The 20,461-nt window shown below is 34.1% G+C and overlaps 1 protein-coding gene across 3 annotated transcripts in view; it reads right to left on the reverse strand.

The window, feature by feature from the left end:
* The window catches only part of LOC130450184 (amyloid beta A4 precursor protein-binding family B member 1-interacting protein-like), a 111,352-nt gene that overhangs the window by 65,525 nt on the left and 25,366 nt on the right, over positions 1–20,461 (reverse strand). Inside the window, exon 1 of one of the 3 annotated variants that reach the window (XM_056788462.1) lies at positions 5,475–5,791. The exons of 1 other annotated variant lie outside the window; for it this stretch is intronic. In XM_056788462.1, coding sequence (XP_056644440.1) covers positions 5,475–5,654 — 180 coding nt within the window. In that variant the 5' untranslated portion in view covers positions 5,655–5,791. Of the gene's footprint in view, positions 1–318; positions 706–5,474; positions 5,792–20,461 lie in introns of those variants that run through there. One more of the 3 variants, XM_056788629.1, reaches the window with a different exon arrangement.

Consider the following 20,461-nt stretch of genomic DNA (forward strand, 5'->3'; position numbering starts at 1 on the left):
ATTTTTAGTTATAAACATGGCAACAGCGCCGAACACATGTCTTTCATTTCCATTTGGTCCAGACATCGTCTTAAGAGAGAAGCTTGCTGCATTTTTATGATAAAAGAGTTATTTATAGTAAACTTGATAAATAAATCCGAGTTTATTCTTAAAAAAAAACAATTATTGTAAGTATCGTACATCAGACGAAATTATTTTCATGTTATAAATCACTATATCATAATGTTATTGTTGGATTTTTTACCATTCGTTAATAATTAACCGAATCCGTACTAATTCTAAATTTGAAACACATTTACAAACAATTATTTTACTTACTGAATCATCTGAATAATTAGAACTATTATCATCGTCATTATCGTTCATCTTCTTAACACCCATTTTAATATTGGCCTTTTTTATCCAAGACATGTTTTCACGTAAGTACACTCACGACGAGATAATCGCATCGTTTCACGAATCCTCTCTTATTCTATTTGTACACATATTATATCTTTCTAACGACGCGTTTATTTCAAACTTACTTCGCCCGTTGTATTCGTTACCCCAAACTCGGAGCGACTGAACTTGATGCATATAACAACAACAACGCAAAGGTTCACACGAAATCAGCCATGCCGGTTCAAATATATAGTAGACCAGATAAATAATCCATGTTATTTAACAAGAATCATCCACACTGATAATTTGTTTACTAAAGAACATCGATACGTAATGATTAAAATATACTAATAACACTTTATATATTTGAAAATTAAAGTAGAATCAGTTTTAAATATTAGATAAGCTTATCAATTATTAAAAAAAAACGTTTATTACTCCGTTGGACGACTATAATTAATAATTACGAACTGGATACAGATTCGAGGGAATCATAAGCTCGATATAGCACACAACTATCAACTATATTATTAGTACAGTTAAATTGTGTAGAAAAAAAATTGATATGTTGATGCCATATGTTTTTTTGTTGTTCTGTACACTAGATAATCGATGTTTTTTAATAAGAATCATACACAACGAGAATTTGTTTACGGTATGTTTTTAAAAACTAAAGTAGAATCAGTTTTAAATATTAAATAAGTTCATCAATTATTAAAAAAACGTTTATTACTCCGTTGGACGACTATAATTAATAATTACGAACTGGATACGTTCGGGGGAATCATATGCTCGATATATCAACTATATTATTAGTACAGTTAAATTTTGTAGAAAAAAAGAAACTTTTAGAACAAAAATGTTTTTTTGTTGTTCTGTACACTAATAACGTGAAAAATAAAGGTAATATTTTATTTTTATAGTTTGTATTTTGTATATTTGTAGTTTGAAGTTATGAAAAATGGTTTTAAAAATAGAATTTAGTCGGTGAAAAAACCTATTTAAGAAATAGGAATTTCTTGAGGCGTTCGTGATATTCATACTGTGAAACAGTGTTTTGTACAACACCAATACTCACAATTACACGTTTCGAAACTAAATTATCGTCTTCAGAGACTTGAAAGGTTCACTTTTAGTATTTAAATACGACATAAACAATTCCGTCAAAAGTTATAATCTCTATTTTTAACAGTATTGGCGTAATGAACAAGAAAAAACACGTGACATCGATATATTAATTTTCTTTTTATATAAATCTAATTTGACTGGACTATAGAAATAGAATTAGTCACCATTGTCGTGCACAGTTCAATTTTGATGAGATTAGACATAGGCGTGGCTTTGGGTACGGTTTCGTCTAGACTTTACATACTGGGTGAACAATAATGATTCAATTTTTTTTTAATATCGAAAATGTTGATTTATAACGACATCTTTTACATGAAAATTGAATTAGAAGTGTAAATAGTAGCGGAAAGATTTAAATAAAATTGAAATAAACAAAAAAAAAAACGAAATAGGCAAATTTTGAGGTTATGATTTTTTGTTGACCTTCACGTACCGCCCATGGCGGTTATCTAATCGCGTCCCAGTGATTTTATAGGAAACAGTGGGTGATATAAAAAAAATAAATCGAAATCAACAGTAATAAAATTATCATTTTATCAAGGTCAAATGCGCTAATCATCAAACCGATTAGTAAAAAATGATCTAACATATTTACAACAAATTTTCTAGAAATTTCGATGATTTTATAGTCCGTTCGTACACTATCCGACTGAAAGCAATAATAATGAGGTTTTAAATGTGATTTATATAAATAAATCTATAATCTATTTATTTCTGTTTTTATCTAAATACTTTTTCTGCGTGTAACGCGTTGTACGAATATTATGCAGCGAATGCGTTCGAACGGGCATTCCTGAGATAGTTCGTAGGCTAAATTTCTTTCGGTGGTAATTGGCAAAAAAAAATCGAAAAGATCGGATCTCAAGAACAGGTATTTCTATTTTTGGTTAGGTGCGGGATTTCGTCAATAATTCAAAGTCCGTCAGCGGAATGCAGGTAGAAGAAGAGAAGCGACACGCGGTCCACTTCAGACAGGGACTTGACCAAACAACGAAATGCGATGGGAAAAGTTCTAAACGATTTTTTTTTTTAAATAAACAAAGTTCGACGTTTTTTTTCCTGCCAATAAGTATTTGTCTTCATCAGGGAATTCGTAATTATGTGAATTACATTAGCATAAACTGGATTTCCACTCAACAGCTTCAAGAATGTATTTAGGCATATCTACTTCACGCCAGATTTAGCCCCCTTGGATTTTCTGTCACAAACGTGGTTATTTTGAGGAGCTTGACGATTCTTATTATCGAAAAACGTAGGGAAAAGTTTTTTTATGGGGCCAGGTACTTCCGAGACCCTTCTCGTAATAAGAGATCTATACAGGGTGTCCCACGACGAGTTAAAACTATCTGTATATGGCAAAATACTCATAGTAAAATGATGAAAATTTCTACATTTGGGTTTTCGGATACGATCTTTTGAACTAAAATATTTTCAAAGATGGTCGACTTCCGGTTCTACCGGAAGTCGACTGTAAGTTTGTTATTTTGAATAGAACACCCTGTATATTGATACATTTTTTAAATATACGTAAAATTTTAGTATATTTTTGTCTAAAAATTTTTTTCGAAAAATGCGTATTTTTTGAGTTATTAATTTTTTTGTTAAAAATTTGACCCTTATAAATTATTTTTCCACAAGAATATCCTTAAATATATGAAAATGGTTTCTACTCGGTTACTTTTAGCAAAATCAGACGTATTTGAATCTACGTTGAAAAAGTTTTTATTTTATACAGGATATGTATAAAAAGTGTTGAAAGTTTAACTTCGTAAATATCAAATTTTTTTATTTTTTCAAATAGAACCACCCGGTTTTTTCTATTTTAACGCATTCAGGGGTAAAAAATAAGGCAAATTCATGTATACTTTCCTATACCTAAACCTTACCGCTATCCAGATATTGATTGTATTCTGTTAATTTTTAGAAATGCAAGTGTTTATAGAAAATATTTAATATCTTGATAGTGGTAGGGTTTAAGTATAGGAAAGTATACATGAATTTGTTCTATTTTTTACCCCCGAATGCATTAAAATAGGAAAAACCGGGTGGTTCTATTTGAAAAAATAAAAAAATTTGATATTTATGAACTTAAACTTTGAACACTTTTTATACACACCCTGTATAAATTTAAAAAATTTTCAACATAGATTCAAATACGTCTAACCTTGCTAAAAGCACCCGAATAAAAACCATTTTCATATCTTTAAGGGTATCCTCGTAAAAAAATAATTTATAAGGGTCTGCAACGGTAAAATTTTTTACAAAAAAATTAATAACTTAAAAAGTATGCATTTTTCGAAAAAAGTTTTTAGACAAAAGTACACTAAAATTTCACGTAGATTTCAAAAATGTATTAATATACAGTATGTTCCATTTAAAATAATCAAATTTTAGTCGATATCCGGTAGAAACGAAAACCAAAACTTATGGGACGCCCTGTATTCTTAAAAGGCCAATAATTGAAGCTTGTATTCCGCTTATTTTTCAATAGGATGAATCGTAATCTGGTGAATAAGAAAGATACCAAAATCACACGCCGCTAAATCCGAACAATAGAGCAGGTAGTTCAAAGCCAAGAAGACAAAATTATATCACATTTTTCCAAAATTTTATAAAATTCGCAGTTGATTTTGATTCATTTCTATATTTTTTTCATATATTATCCAAAGATGCTTCGAAAAAAAAAAAAAGAAAAAACCGATTTCCGAATAAAAACATCAAAAAGTTCATTATTTCCGTTTTTCCCCGTATAAAACGTACTAGAACCATAACCTCACACCCACTACATAGTAAATCATAATAAACGCATTCATGAGATATTTCAATAGAGCCTTAAATCCAACACATTCAAATAGACTCGGATTTTAGTATCACATAAATTTACCCGGACGAAACCTGCGGGGTGCGAAACGAAGTCATACCAACAGGGTCGACAAGTGGTTTTGACCCTTCTCGAAACACTCCAAGGTCATAAAAAATGAGCGTCATAAAATATATATACGCAGGTATCTCAAGAGAAAGTTGCGCGAATCCCTAATCGGAGGGGTTGTATGTTTTACACTAATTTCCAACGAAATACCTTTTAAAATAAACAACTTTAATTAAAATGTTAATTACAATAAAGCACGCAATAATAATATTAACGAAGTTTTCTCGATACGAGGTTCGCATCGAGCACAGGCTCGCTTGGAGTCTCGCGAGCATTGCGCGCGCGTAAATTTTTTGATCGATTCGCAAATAGATCGAGGAGGTTGAAAATAAGACTGGAGAAACCAAAATAAAGGCCTCCGAGGTCCTCTAGAACCTAGATAGTGTTATTCGGTCTGTTCGTGCCGAGCCTGAATCGTAAGCGAGCGTGCACACTTGAAAAATTCATTTGGTACAAGAATTGAAGCCTCAGGATGCTTGACTTCGTAAACCAAGAGCTTTTTCAACGTTTACCAACATCTTTGATGGTTAGTTACGTCGAATCGACTTACGTAGTCACAAAATGACGGTCAATCACGATATAGACGAATGAATGAATTCCCGAGCATTTCATTTTTGTATGATATTTTTTGAAATGTAAACTTTTTTTGGGACATCTTGTGAATAAATTTCAAAGAAAAACGTGACTTGAATAATATCCGACGGTAGGAGTATTAGACACTACCAATATTTATGGTTTAACGACGTAGTTGTTGCAGAAACCGGCATTTTACAAAGCGGAAACAACTTTACAGAAGTTTATAGTACAAAACATTCGGAAATTTACGAAAATCTAAGTATAGGAGGTTTATTTTGATTGAGACTGTACTTTAAATAAAGTAATAGTCAAAAATAGTGAACCGTTCATTAAATTCCGTGTAATTCTTCACTATATCATATAAAATTGATGAAAATAAGTTTTTGTAAGGTAGACACTACTTTCCAAAGTAAGTTAGTACTAAATGTTTATTTATCTAATTTATACCATGCATTCTTACCGTTATTGTATTTAGGGGACATCGAGGTGACGATATATAAATATTACGCCCTCGGGCGTTATTAGTACCACAAAAACTCGCGCTCCTCAAGATTTTTATGGTACTTTTATCGATAGTAACCATTCGATATTGGTCATTTTCGCGGCCACTTTTTAATTTAAAACTACCGCCGCAAAACATGACGAACGATTATCGGAATTGACGCAAAAATAATAAATACCGTTACAAACAATCAAGGTAGCCTCATTTTATTAGTAAACAAAATCGAAATGAACCGTACGACGACGTTTCTTTACACAGCTGCCCACTGCACTGCAATGAACTGAAATCTTTTACGGCCAGCCTAGTGCCGATCCACACCTTTGCTTACCTGTTCGACGGTTCGATAGGGGAGAGCGGGAAACATATATTCCTCTATTCAAATTGAAAATTTAGTTCACAAAAAGCTCTACAAAAAAGGTTATATACATTTTTGCAGATACACTGGCCGCCAAAATTTCAAGTCTACATTAAAAACAACATAATTATTTGATTTGATTGAGGCTCTTTGGACCGATGAATCTGATTTTGAACAATCTGTAACCTATTTGTCAATTCCTCGGACCAAATAAATCGATATGTTGTACTGAATCGATTCATTGGATCGATATTTCACTCGGCATTCGATTTTTTACCGTTTTTGGTAAAAATAATTCATCACAGTTAGTTGACAGACCTATATTTACTTTGTAAATACAAATTTGAAATGAAAATCGATTTTTTATAAATCGATCTTTTAATCCTCGATTGTTTTATGAAACGATTCATCTAGAATTATTTGATTGAAGTTCTTTGGACCGATGAATCTGATTTTGAACAATCTGTAACCTATTTGTCGATTCCTCGGACCAAATAAATCGATATGTTGTACTGAATCGATTCATTGGATCGATATTTCACTCGGCATTCGATTTTTTACCGTTTTTGGTAAAAATAATTCATCACAGTTAGTTGACAGACCTATATTTAGTTTGTAAATACAAATTTGAAATGAAAATCGATTTTTTATAAATCGATCTTTTAATCCTCGATTGTTTTATGAAACGATTCATCTAGAATTATTTGATTGAAGTTCTTTGGACCGATGAATCTGATTTTGAACAATCTGTAACCTATTTGTCGATTCCTCGGACCAAATAAATCGATATGTTGTACTGAATCGATTCAGTGGATCGATATTTCACTCGGCATTCGATTTTTTACCGTTTTTGGTAAAAATAATTCATCACAGTTAGTTGACAGACCTATATTTAGTTTGTAAATACAAATTTGAAATGAAAATCGATTTTTTATAAATCGATCTTTTAATCCTCGATTGTTTTATGAAACGATTCATCTAGAATTATTTGATTGAAGTTCTTTGGACCGATGAATCTGATTTTGAACAATCTGTAATCTATTAATCGATTCCTCGGACCAAATAAATGGATATGTTGTACTGAATCGATTCAGTGGATCGATATTTCACTCGGCATTCGATTTTTTACCGTTTTTGGTAAAAATAATTCATCACAGTTAGTTGACAGACCTATATTTAGTTTGTAAATACAAATTTGAAATGAAAATCGATTTTTTATAAATCGATCTTTTAATCCTCGATTGTTTTATGAAACGATTCATCTAGAATTATTTGATTGAAGTTCTTTGGACCGATGAATCTGATTTTGAACAATCTGTAACCTATTTGTCGATTCCTCGGACCAAATAAATCGATATGTTGTACTGAATCGATTCATTGGATCGATATTTCACTCGGCATTCGATTTTTTACCGTTTTTGGTAAAAATAATTCATCACAGTTAGTTGACAGACCTATATTTACTTTGTAAATACAAATTTGAAATGAAAATCGATTTTTTATAAATCGATCTTTTAATCCTCGATTGTTTTATGAAACGATTCATCTAGAATTATTTGATTGAAGTTCTTTGGACCGATGAATCTGATTTTGAACAATCTGTAATCTATTAATCGATTCCTCGGACCAAATAAATCGATATGTTGTACTGAATCGATTCAGTGGATCGATATTTCACTCGGCATTCGATTTTTTACCGTTTTTGGTAAAAATAATTCATCACAGTTAGTTGACAGACCTATATTTAGTTTGTAAATACAAATTTGAAATGAAAATCGATTTTTTATAAATCGATCTTTTAATCCTCGATTGTTTTATGAAACGATTCATCTAGAATTATTTGATTGAAGTTCTTTGGACCGATGAATCTGATTTTGAACAATCTGTAACCTATTTGTCGATTCCTCGGACCAAATAAATCGATATGTTGTACTGAATCGATTCATTGGATCGATATTTCACTCGGCATTCGATTTTTTACCGTTTTTGGTAAAAATAATTCATCACAGTTAGTTGACAGACCTATATTTACTTTGTAAATACAAATTTGAAATGAAAATCGATTTTTTATAAATCGATCTTTTAATCCTCGATTGTTTTATGAAACGATTCATCTAGAATTATTTGATTGAAGTTCTTTGGACCGATGAATCTGATTTTGAACAATCTGTAACCTATTTGTCGATTCCTCGGACCAAATAAATCGATATGTTGTACTGAATCGATTCATTGGATCGATATTTCACTCGGCATTCGATTTTTTACCGTTTTTGGTAAAAATAATTCATCACAGTTAGTTGACAGACCTATATTTACTTTGTAAATACAAATTTGAAATGAAAATCGATTTTTTATAAATCGATCTTTTAATCCTCGATTGTTTTATGAATCGAATCATCAAGTTACGATTCGAATCGATTCAAAAATCGATCTTTTTCGGAAAGAATGAGATGGTATTGAAATTTTGTATTTTTGCTCAAATATCAGCAAAAAGAATAACTTTACGTCGAAAATGTATATAACCTTTTTTGTGGAGCTTTTCAAGAGCTTCATTATTTGTCCGAAACTTTTTTTTCTAACATCAATATTTCCGAAGATATTTATAACTTTGAAGGGAGGCTACTGGGCAAACGAAGTTAAATCTTCTTCTCTAATCCAGAAGCTTCGGAAAATTTTGTGAATGATATTTATAAGCAATTCTTCTTTACTTATTTATTTTAACAAACTCTATACACCGGACACTAAGAATTTTCTTTTTGAAGTGATGTATTGCACAAAAAATAAGACGCGGTATCACTCGAACTGTCATCTGACGTCACAAATTACACAACATTACGTCACTATATAGTAAAACAAACAACACAAATAATGTGGTTTGTTTTGGAACGAAATGACTTCGCTCTCCCCTACCGAATCGCCACGTGAGACCAAACAATAGTTATTAGTGAGCGAGAAAAGGATAAAATAACGTGATGGCTTACTAACCAATGAAGAAAAGGGCTTTTTACACGCTACTTCCATTAAAATAACTAACAATCATTTTATCTTAGTTCGTTAGTGAAGTATTTGCGGTCGACGTAATTTAAGATACAGAATCGAAACTATTAGACGTATTCGGCGATTATTTTATACCAAACTAATTAGTATTAGAGTATATAATACGAGGGAAAATATATTTGTATCGATATCGATATCGTTACAATGAATTTAGTCAATTTACGAATTTATTCAAATAGGATAATAATTATGTAATATTGGCAACGGTGTAAGACGTAACCGTCTGCGTATGTTCATAACATACACCTGTCACTAATGGTTGTATCGTATACGGTGACTTCTTGTACGTTTTAACAGTTTTTTTCATCGGATTTTCATATTACAAATGAAAATAATTAGGATTGATTCGAATCGACGAAATCGATAGACACGAGGGAGATAATCAAGTTATTTTCCTCCCCTGTAATACGAAAACTACCCTCCCGTAGTGAATACGAATGAAAAATCTAATTTTTCGATATTTATTCGTTGGGTTCTTGTATGTACGAGGACGTATTGAAAAATTCTTAGCCTACTATTGAACCGAACAAAATTTCAGTGTCGAAATATTTTATAACTCAACATATTTTCGTCTTAATTGGATTTACGACATTTTTTCAATTGAGGAAAGAGATGATAGTCGGACGGAGCTAAATCTGGTGAATATAGGGGGCGTTCTAATAATTCAAACCTTAAATCACGAATGTTTTGCACAAAACATCTTTGGATAGTTTTCCGCGTCTTTTCTCTTTAATTTTTTCCCGTAGTAATGTCGAATAGTGATCTCCAGTTATTTTCCTACCCATATCGAAAAAATCAATCGTGATTACTCCATGGCAATCCCAAAAAACTGAAGCAACAACTTTTCCAGCAGATTTTTGGACACTTGGAAACTTCTTAGGTGTTGGAGAACCTTTCCATCGATTGTTGCTTTGTTTCTGGATCGTACAAATGTACCCAAGTCTCATCCATAGTAACAATTCGGTTTAAGAAGTCTACATCGTCTAAATCGAGCGCTTCTGGTCAACATTCAAACATTTGATGTTCCAGTTTGCAGCAGTTTGTCCAAACCAGACCTCCGCAGAAAATTTACGACCTTTTAAACTTTTTTTCAATCGAGGCAAGAGATGGGAGTCGGACGGATCTAAATCTGGTGAATAGGGGGGGTGTTTTAATAATTCAAACCGTAAATCACGAGTTTTTTGCATGGGGAGTTGTCCTGCAAAAACAAAACACCTTTTGATACCTTTCCGCGTCTTTTCTCTTTAATTTTTCCCGTAGTAATGTCGAATAGTGATCTCCAGTTATTTTCCTACCAATATCGAAAAAATCAATCGTGATTACTCCATGGCAATCCCAAAAAACTGAAGCAACAACTTTTCCAGCAGATTTTTGGACACTTGGAAACTTCTTAGGTGTTGGAGAACCTTTCCATCGATTGTTGTATTGTATAAAAGTATTTTTCTTTTGAGATTCGATCCTGGATGTCATTTAGACAGCTGGGAATGAATGTTGAACATCAATATTGAAATAGAAGCTGATTGCAAGGCAAGATTTTAATGTTTATATTCGATAATGGGACGGATGAAGGTTTGTTACGTATTAATTAAGGATGGGTTCCTTTTGGAACGCCTCCTCTATCTAGATTATCGTTCCTATAGACTCCCCAAAGACTCGAGTAGAAATTTTGGAGTAAAAATCGTTCGCTCCAAGAATTCCAAAGTGTTTTAAGACGCGGTTACGGCGTTAATATTTTGTGACACACACGGTATAATATCCATCGACTATTACGTATTGTTTTTGAAACATTTAAATAACGAAATTGCGGAAATTGAAAAAAAAAAACAACCAAACCAACGAAAAGTTTTTGATTTGTGTTTAAACGAATCGAATACGAGGTCTGGTTATTAAATAACGAAACTGGTTATAAAAATTATTCTACATCCGAATGCTACCCTTCAATATACTTCCATCCCCTCGCCACACGCCTTTCCATAAGTTTTTTCCATTGATCTAAACAGTGCTGGAAGTCTTCTTTGATTGGTGCCTTCAGGACTCAAATCGGGTCCGCTTAAAAGCAGATTTTTTTCTAAACTTTCAAGGAAATCTCGGCAATCATCCGGACGCTTTGCACGCACAATTCGGTTGATTTTGGTCACGGTTTCGGGAGTTGGAACAGTTAAAACACGACCTGGGCGCCTACACAACCCAAAAACGCGTGCTACAGATAGAGAATTGTCTCTATAAGCCTCTTGAAACAATTTTTAGTACTCAATCGGCGTTTTTTTCCAATTTAACGCGAAATTTAAGATTAATACGTTGTTCCAAGGCGCGCAGTCTCTTTATTTAATAACCGGACCTCGTATCAACATTGGAATGACTTAGTATAGTGATAAAAATGAGCTGGCAACGTCCAGTCAATTAAAATTCAATGCTTAACGTACTTTTTAACAATGTATATAATTACGCGGCAATTTATTTGCAAATACGGCCAAAGTAAAAAATTAACAGTTATTTTTTGATTTTTTGGAGGTTATATTACATATTTTATGTTAATTAACTCATAACCTCACATAACACCATCGCGATAATTAATTTAAATAGAACAGACACGAGTGAGATGTCGGAAAGTAGTAGATTTAGAGACCGATAGAGCACAAGCCCTTAAAACGAAAACCACCTGTCTCTGGCCCGTCCAACACGTTCTACAAACTCAGTGCCGTTTTCTTTCATTTCTAAAAATAAATTTACTAATGGATTTTCAGTTTATAACAAAATTAAAGGTTATAAATAAAAAAAACTGTGGTTATATTTCAAAATGGTCAGTGACAAGTCTCAACAAGTTTTACGCACGCAATTTTTTGCTGTTTCGATCCATTTTGAAGAAGAATTAAACGCCAAAACAACATGGAAGCTGTTTACGGTGACTTGTGTCCGCCATTTGCAACGTTGTATCGCTGGCATGGTGACCGCGGAGTTTTTAAAACAAAATTCCCCAACTTTTGAATTAAAAAATCCCTGAGTTTGAAAATATTCGATGTATTTGAAGAATATTACTTAGGAAAAGCGTAGTAAATCAGAAATTACCGTAACACTTTTATTTTATTTATATTTATTTAAATAAATATGAAAAATTGACACTTTTAGCGCAAAAAAACTAATAACCACAAACAATTTAGTTTTGGCTTAAAATAATTTAGGATTTCATCTTGAAAGGACGATTTTCCGCTTAATTTCTCGTATCTATATTTTATTACGAAAAAAATTGTTATTTAAGCGATTTTCAAGGTCGCAATACGCCACGCCACGCTACGCCAACCCTTTCCACGTTTCGAACATCTTTTCCCCTTTAATTCAATACATTTTGAATCGTTGCACGTGGAAATGGGAAAATATATGCGGACATATTCGGTACGAGGCGTGGGGTGGCGTGGCGTGTTGCTGGTAGGATTTCGGTCTTTAGAGCTTCGCTCCGATGATCAAGAAACCGTATTCCGATCAAATGTGGCGGTGGACGACACTATGATTCATACGACGTTCAAAAGAGATTCCATGGAATGGTTTGGGTTGTGATTCGATTACAACTCGGCAAATTATCGAAAGATTTAAGATGATATGTGAAAATTTAGACTCTAAAGATACTTAGAAGCTTTAGTTATGAGAATTTTGTGGATGTAATCACGAAAAAACGGCCCTTTTTAAATAAGATAATCAAACTGATGAAAACGATACCGAAATTACATGAAATGAATTTTAACAAAGTATTTGATTCGGTACGAACTTTTTATTACATTAAATGAATAATATAATGAATTCTGGTTATGTTAAGGCCGACCCTATTAATTCTAGTTCGAGCACAGACTCTCCTCTTATACATTAGTTGTCAAAAGTAGCAGCTGCCAGGCCATATGGGCAACGATGAAGACGATAATAACCGCAGCCTCTTTGCCCTTCGAATCTTCGCGATAACATACATTTCTAACACCAGCTGGTATTATAATACCTAATAAGATACCTTATATAAAGAGATATTTAGAAAAAAATAAACAAAATACGATGTAAATCGAAAATTTGCTCAATTATTTTCTTGTTGAATAAATTTTCGAGAAAATCGAGTGTATCAATTGCGACGATGTAATGAATATTTTTGATTATTGCTAAATTAATACTCAGTCAATTATTCCATCAACTACCATTTTAGTTAGTTGTGGAAAATAATTCCCTCGATTTCGAAAAAAGGACTCAAAACTCTTCTGAAAATTCCATCATAACACTGTCTAATATATCTACCAAAATATAATTTCTCTGGTAGTTATAAACCCTTGTAGGACATTTATTCCCATACAAAATCTACGAATTGATGCTAAAAACATAATTTCATTACTCCCTCTCGTTCCTACAGGTTCTAGAACTAGCTCCGATGGTTATACACGCTTGTAGGACATTTATTCCCAAACAAAATCCACGGATTGATGCTAAAAACATAATTTCATTACCCCCTGTCGTTCCTACAGGTTCTAGAGCTAGTTCCGATGACTATACACCCTTGTAGGACATTTATTCTTATACAAAATTTACGAATTGATGCTAAAAACATAATTTCACTACCCCCTGTCGTTCCTACGGGTTCTAGAACTAGCTCCGATGGTTATACACGCTTGTAGGACATTTATTCCCAAACAAAATCCACGGATTGATGCTAAAAACATAATTTCATTACCCCCTGTCGTTCCTGCAGGTTCTAGAGCTAGTTCCGATGACTATACACCCTTGTAGGACATTTATTCTTATACAAAATTTACGAATTGATGCTAAAAACATAATTTCACTACCCCCTGTCGTTCCTACGGGTTCTAGAACTAGCTCCGATGGTTATACAGGCTTGTAGGACATTTATTCCCAAACAAAATCAACGGATTAATGCTAAAAATATAATTTCATTACCCCCTGTCGTTCCTACAGGTTCTAGAGCTAGTTCCGATGACTATACACCCTTGTAGGACATTTATTCTTATACAAAATTTACGAATTGATGCTAAAAACATAATTTCACTACCCCCTGTCGTTCCTACGGGTTCTAGAACTAGCTCCGATGGTTATACAGGCTTGTAGGACATTTATTCCCAAACAAAATCAACGGATTAATGCTAAAAATATAATTTCACTATCCCCTGTCGTTCCTACAGGTTCTAGAACTAGCTCCGATGGTTATACACGCTTGTAGGACATTTATTCCCAAACAAAATCCACGGATTGATGCTAAAAACATAATTTCATTACCCCCTGTCGTTCCTACAGTTTCTAGAGCTAGTTCCGATGACTATACACCCTTGTAGGACATTTATTCCCATACAAAATCTACGAATTGATGCTAAAAACATAATTTCACTACCCCCTCTCGTTCCTACAGGTTCTAGAACTAGCTCCGATGGTTATACACGCTTGTAAGACATTTATTCTTATACAAAATTTACGAATTGATGCTAAAAACATAATTTCACTACCCCCTGTCGTTCCTACGGGTTCTAGAACTAGCTCCGATGGTTATACAGGCTTGTAGGACATTTATTCCCAAACAAAATCAACGGATTAATGCTAAAAATATAATTTCACTATCCCCTGTCGTTCCTACAGGTTCTAGAGCTAGTTCCGATGACTATACACCCTTGTAGGACATTTATTCCCATACAAAATCTACGAATTGATGCTAAAAACATAATTTCACTACCCCCTCTCGTTCCTACAGGTTCTAGAACTAGCTCCGATGGTTATACACGCTTGTAGGACATTTATTCCCAAACAAAATCCACGGATTGATGCTAAAAACATAATTTCATTACCCCCTGTCGTTCCTACAGGTTCTAGAGCTAGTTCCGATGACTATACACCCTTGTAGGACATTTATTCCCATACAAAATCTACGAATTGATGCTAAAAACATAATTTCATTACTCCCTCTCGTTCCTACAGGTTCTAGAACTAGCTCCGATGGTTATACACGCTTGTAGGACATTTATTCCCAAACAAAATCAACGGATTAATGCTAAAAATATAATTTCACTATCCCCTGTCGTTCCTACAGGTTCTAGAACTAGCTCCGATGGTTATACACGCTTGTAGGACATTTATTCCCAAACAAAATCTACGGATTGATGCTAAAAATATAAATTCACTATCCCCTGTCGTTCCTACAGGTTCTAGAACTAGCTCTGACGGTTACACACGCTTGTAGGACATTTATTCCCAAACAAAATCTACGGATTAATGCTAAAAATATAATTTCACTATCCCCTGTCGTTCCTACAGGTTCTAGAACTAGCTCCGATGGTTATACACGCTTGTAGGACATTTATTTCCAAACAAAATCAACGGATTGATGCTAAAAATATAATTTCACTATCCCCTGTCGTTCCTACAGGTTCTAGAACTAGCTCCGATGGTTATACACACTTGTAGGACATTTATTCCCAAACAAAATCAACGGATTAATGCTAAAAATATAATTTCACTATCCCCTGTCGTTCCTACAGGTTCTAGAACTAGCTCTGACGGTTACACACGCTTGTAGGACATTTATTCCCAAACAAAATCTACGGATTAATGCTAAAAATATAATTTCACTATCCCCTGTCGTTCCTACAGGTTCTAGAACTAGCTCCGATGGTTATACACGCTTGTAGGACATTTATTCCCAAACAAAATCTACGGATTGATGCTAAAAACATAATTTCACTATCCCCTGTCATTCCTACAGTTTCTCGTCGTGTTTCGCTTAAAGTTTCCTTTTTGTCCCATTAATACTATAGGAGATTCCTGAAGGTATTCTCTTCTTGTTAAAGGCTAGCTCCGGTAGCTATATATAAGATCGAAAGCAAGTAGCAACACGTTACGCCACGCCACGCCACGCCACGCAATGTATCGTCTGTTCACGTGGTACATTGTCGTGTACACATTGATAACACGCCACATGACGACACGCTCATTTTATTTTATAATTTCAAAAAGAAAAATTTTGAAATAACTTTGAGTAGTAGTTAGTTTAGTGATTTAGAGTTTTTCGAACAATCACCCATAAACCCAATAGAATAAAACACGTTTTAACACGCGTCGGTTACATCTGAGAATTTTGCATCCCATGTGAAACGGCGTAGCGTGGCGTGTTGTTAGTGAGTTTCGGCGGTGGTGGGAGGTTATTTCAATTTCAAGATAATAAACTTAAGTCAACTGTCAAAATTGAATCAGTGCTACCAATCTATCACCTAAGTTACGGTGTTATTTCCCACAGAATGCGTTACGAGTTATTTTTGGAATTTGGAATGTTGAAAAACGTTTTAGACACACTTTCGGGCACGTAAAATTTAATTTTACGCACTAGCGCGAAAAGAAATATACTTTAACGAATAGTGCGTACAAAAAAACGTATTATTAAGGTCTCCGTACTATGGTGGATAAAGTACGAGGCTCATATGCGGAAGGTCCCAGGTTCAAGTCTTTTTATAAGTGTAACCAGATAAATGACCCCATAACTATTTAAAAATCTGCTTTTTTTAGATTAATTAAATTGACGACAACGTGTTTATTATATATTTTATATATTTTTTTGTTTCTTTTGTATATAAACAAATCTGTACGGTCTGTACGGAAATTTTAATTTAACATCAAATTAAAAATGATTATAAACAAACAAAGAATGGCCTGAATTTACGAAAGCAGTGCCCCTACAACACGCAAGATTTATATATATATATATATATATATATATATATATATATATATATATATATGTAAAAAAAAAATGACGGCAACTGCTAATGGACGCCGCAGGAAATTGATCGAGCGAATCGCACCTGCGACAGGTGAAACATCGGACTCGACCAAATCCAGATTTTAATTTCAAACATTTAAATTATAAAGCGTAGTTGTTTTTTTATTAATTTTATTATACGGGGTATCGTTTTTACGTAATTCTTTCAAATTTAATCTCATTTCAACACAAAAACTTTGTAATTTTGGTACAGATTTGGTAAAACATTAAATTTTATCGACTGGTTTTTGAAATATACGGCTGTAAAGAGTTTTATTATAAAAATTATCCTACATTAGACACCTTTCCAAACGTTTCTTCCATTGATCGAAGCAGTGCTGGAAATCTTCTTCGGCGAGGGCCTCCAGGAGCTCTTCCATCGACTCAAATCGGGTCCGTTTCAAAGCAGATCTTTTTCTAAGGAAATCCGAGCGGACCCATTGATCCAGGAGCCAGATTTTTTGGCGTTTACATCTTCGGCAATCATCCGGATGCTTTGCACGCACAATTTTGTTGATTTTGGTCACGATTTCGTTTTGTCCAAACCGGACCTCCACAGAAAATTTACGACTTTTTAAACTTTTTTTCAATCGAGTCGTACGGAGCTAAATCTGGTGAATAGGGGGGGTGTTTTAATAATTCAAACCGTAAATCACGAGTTTTTTGCATGGGGAGTTGTCCTGCAAAAACAAAACACCTTTTGATACCTTTCCGCGTCTTTTCTCTTTAATTTTTCCCGTAGTAATGTCGAATAGTGATCTCCAGTTATTTTCCTACCAATATCGAAAAAATCAATCGTGATTACTCCATGGCAATCCCAAAAAACTGAAGCAACAACTTTTCCAGCAGATTTTTGGACACTTGGAAACTTCTTAGGTGTTGGAGAACCTTTCCATCGATTGTTGCTTTGTTTCTGGATCGTAGAAATGTACCCAAGTCTCATCCATAGTAACAATTCGGTTTAAGAAGTCTACATCGTCTAAATCGAGCGCTTCTGGTCAACATTCAAACATTTGGTGTTCCAGTTTGCAGCAGTTTGTCCAAACCAGACCTCCACAGAAAATTTACGACCTTTTAAACTTTTTTTCAATCGAGGCAAGAGATGGGAGTCGGACGGAGCTAAATCTGGTGAATAGGGGGGGTGTTTTAATAATTCAAACCGTAAATCACGAGTTTTTTGCATGGGGAGTTGTCCTGCAAAAACAAAACATCTTTTGATACCTTTCCGCGTCTTTTCTCTTTAATTTTTCCCGTAGTAATGTCGAATAGTGATCTCCAGTTATTTTCCTACCAATATCGAAAAAATCAATCGTGATTACTCCATGGCAATCCCAAAAAACTGAAGCAACAACTTTTCCAGCAGATTTTTGGACACTTGGAAACTTCTTAGGTGTTGGAGAACCTTTCCATCGATTGTTGTATTGTATAAAAGTATTTTTCTTTTGAGATTCGATCCTGGATGTCATTTAGACAGCTGGGAATGAATGTTGAACATCAATATTGAAATAGAAGCTGATTGCAAGGCAAGATTTTAATGTTTATATCCGGTAATGGGACGGATGAAGGTTTGTTACGTATTAATTAAGGATGGGTTCCTTTTGGAACGCCTCCTCTATCTAGATTATCGTTCCTATAGACTCCCCAAAGACTCGAGTAGAAATTTTGGAGTAAAAATCGTTCGCTCCAAGAATTCCAAAGTGTTTTAAGACGCGGTTACGGCGTTAATATTTTGTGACACACACGGTATAATATCCATCGACTATTACGTATTGTTTTTGAAACATTTAAATAATGAAATTGCGGAAATTGAAAAAAAAACAACCAAACCAACGAAAAGTTTTTGATTTGTGTTTAAACGAATCGAATACGAGGTCTGGTTATTAAATAACGAAACTGGTTATAAAAATTATTCTACATCCGAATGCTACCCTTCAATATACTTCCATCCCCTCGCCACACGCCTTTCCATAAGTTTTTTCCATTGATCTAAACAGTGCTGGAAGTCTTCTTTGATTGGTGCCTTCAGGACTCAAATCGGGTCCGCTTAAAAGCAGATTTTTTTCTAAACTTTCAAGGAAATCTCGGCAATCATCCGGACGCTTTGCACGCACAATTCGGTTGATTTTGGTCATGGTTTCGGGAGTTGGAACAGTTAAAACACGACCTGGGCGCCTATACAACTCAAAAACGCGTGCTATAGATAGAGAATTGTCTCTATAAGCCTCTTGAAACAATTTCTAGTACTCAATCGGAGTTTTTTTCGATTTTATAAAAAAATCACAACGCTACCGCACAAATAGCGGTTGATGCGTTGGAATGACATGTTTTGGAGGTACCTCGATTGGAATATTTTCAAAAACAATTTATAAATTACAATTGTTTTTATCGTAAATACGAAGCGAGTTTCATATCTGTCTCCGAATAGGAAAGGAAGTAAACTGAAACGTTGAGTGAATCTTAAAACAAGTCGGTAGAGAATAGATTTCCATGTTTGGTTTTATTAATTCCTACTACATCGCGATGATGAATAACGGAAGTGATATTTGAAATAAAAACCATCATTGTTTCTATAAATTCAAAAGATATAAACATTGTTATACTCGTATACAAAAACATGGTAATTATCGATCGGATTTCAGTTTCCATCCAGGCCTTGGAGCCGTTCTACTGCTTTCCTCCATACAATTTTGTTCTCGGTCGCTTCACGCCACTTCTCTAATCCCATTCTTTCCAAATCTTCTCCTTCCTAGGGCTCCAAAGGTTTTGTTCCCGCTCGCCAGTCTTTTATCGGTTTCACCTCCTTCGTTTTTTACTGTTACTCCAAGGTATCGAATCTCCTGGACTTTATATCAAATCCATACTCCTTATTTTGCTCTGCCGTCACTTTAAGATCTTCAGATCCCTTCCCATCTTCATGAGAGCTTCTATATGGGGTTCAAAGTACCACCAAAATGACCAACGACAAAAATCTCGCCCTCGGTCGTCGTGGACATCCCCGCGAAGACGTAGGAGTTTTCTTCGCCGGCATTTCGACCTCCTAAGAGACATTACACACGGACACAAGATCTGGTTACGACTAAACAAATTTTTCTACGCCACAACGCCGCAAATTCTTACTGAAACTGGCCACCGAAACGGCTATCCATCTATGAAGTCAACAGGCACCAGCAGAACCCCAATCCAACCCCAATTTAGTGACGTTTCGTTTAAAACTGGTTAATCCATCCTCCAATATACTTTTTAGGAAAAACCTATATACCTGTATCATTCTACTTGCTCGTGGTTTCATATTTAGACGAATCCAAGCGAGACCAAGTTTGATTTTTCGCTGTATGTATTTTATTACTTAAAAGTTCGTTTAATAGAAATTTTCGTATTGAAAATTATTTATGTGATTGAAACAATGTTTGAAATGTGTAATTTCTTATTAACCACGTTCACCCGACCGTAAATTATGACATATAAACGTATTGTTGATGTAATACCTAACAATACTTAATTCGTTATCTGTTACGGTTGATTTATGAAGAGAAAGCATTTTATACAAGAAACTCGATATTATAATTTTATTCTGTTCGGTGATTTGCTAATAAATTATCGATTGGAGATTAAAATGACAATGCTATGTATAAATTTGTAAACCGGAATCAAGATAAACCTTACTATGAAGCACGACATACAAAATTTTATTGATTACTTTCTATTTATATATACGATTTGCGTAAAGCCGGACCTGGAAGGAAGTTGTGA

The sequence above is a fragment of the Diorhabda sublineata genome, chromosome 1, assembly GCF_026230105.1.
Source record: "Diorhabda sublineata isolate icDioSubl1.1 chromosome 1, icDioSubl1.1, whole genome shotgun sequence".
Classification (NCBI taxonomy): domain Eukaryota; kingdom Metazoa; phylum Arthropoda; class Insecta; order Coleoptera; family Chrysomelidae; genus Diorhabda; species Diorhabda sublineata.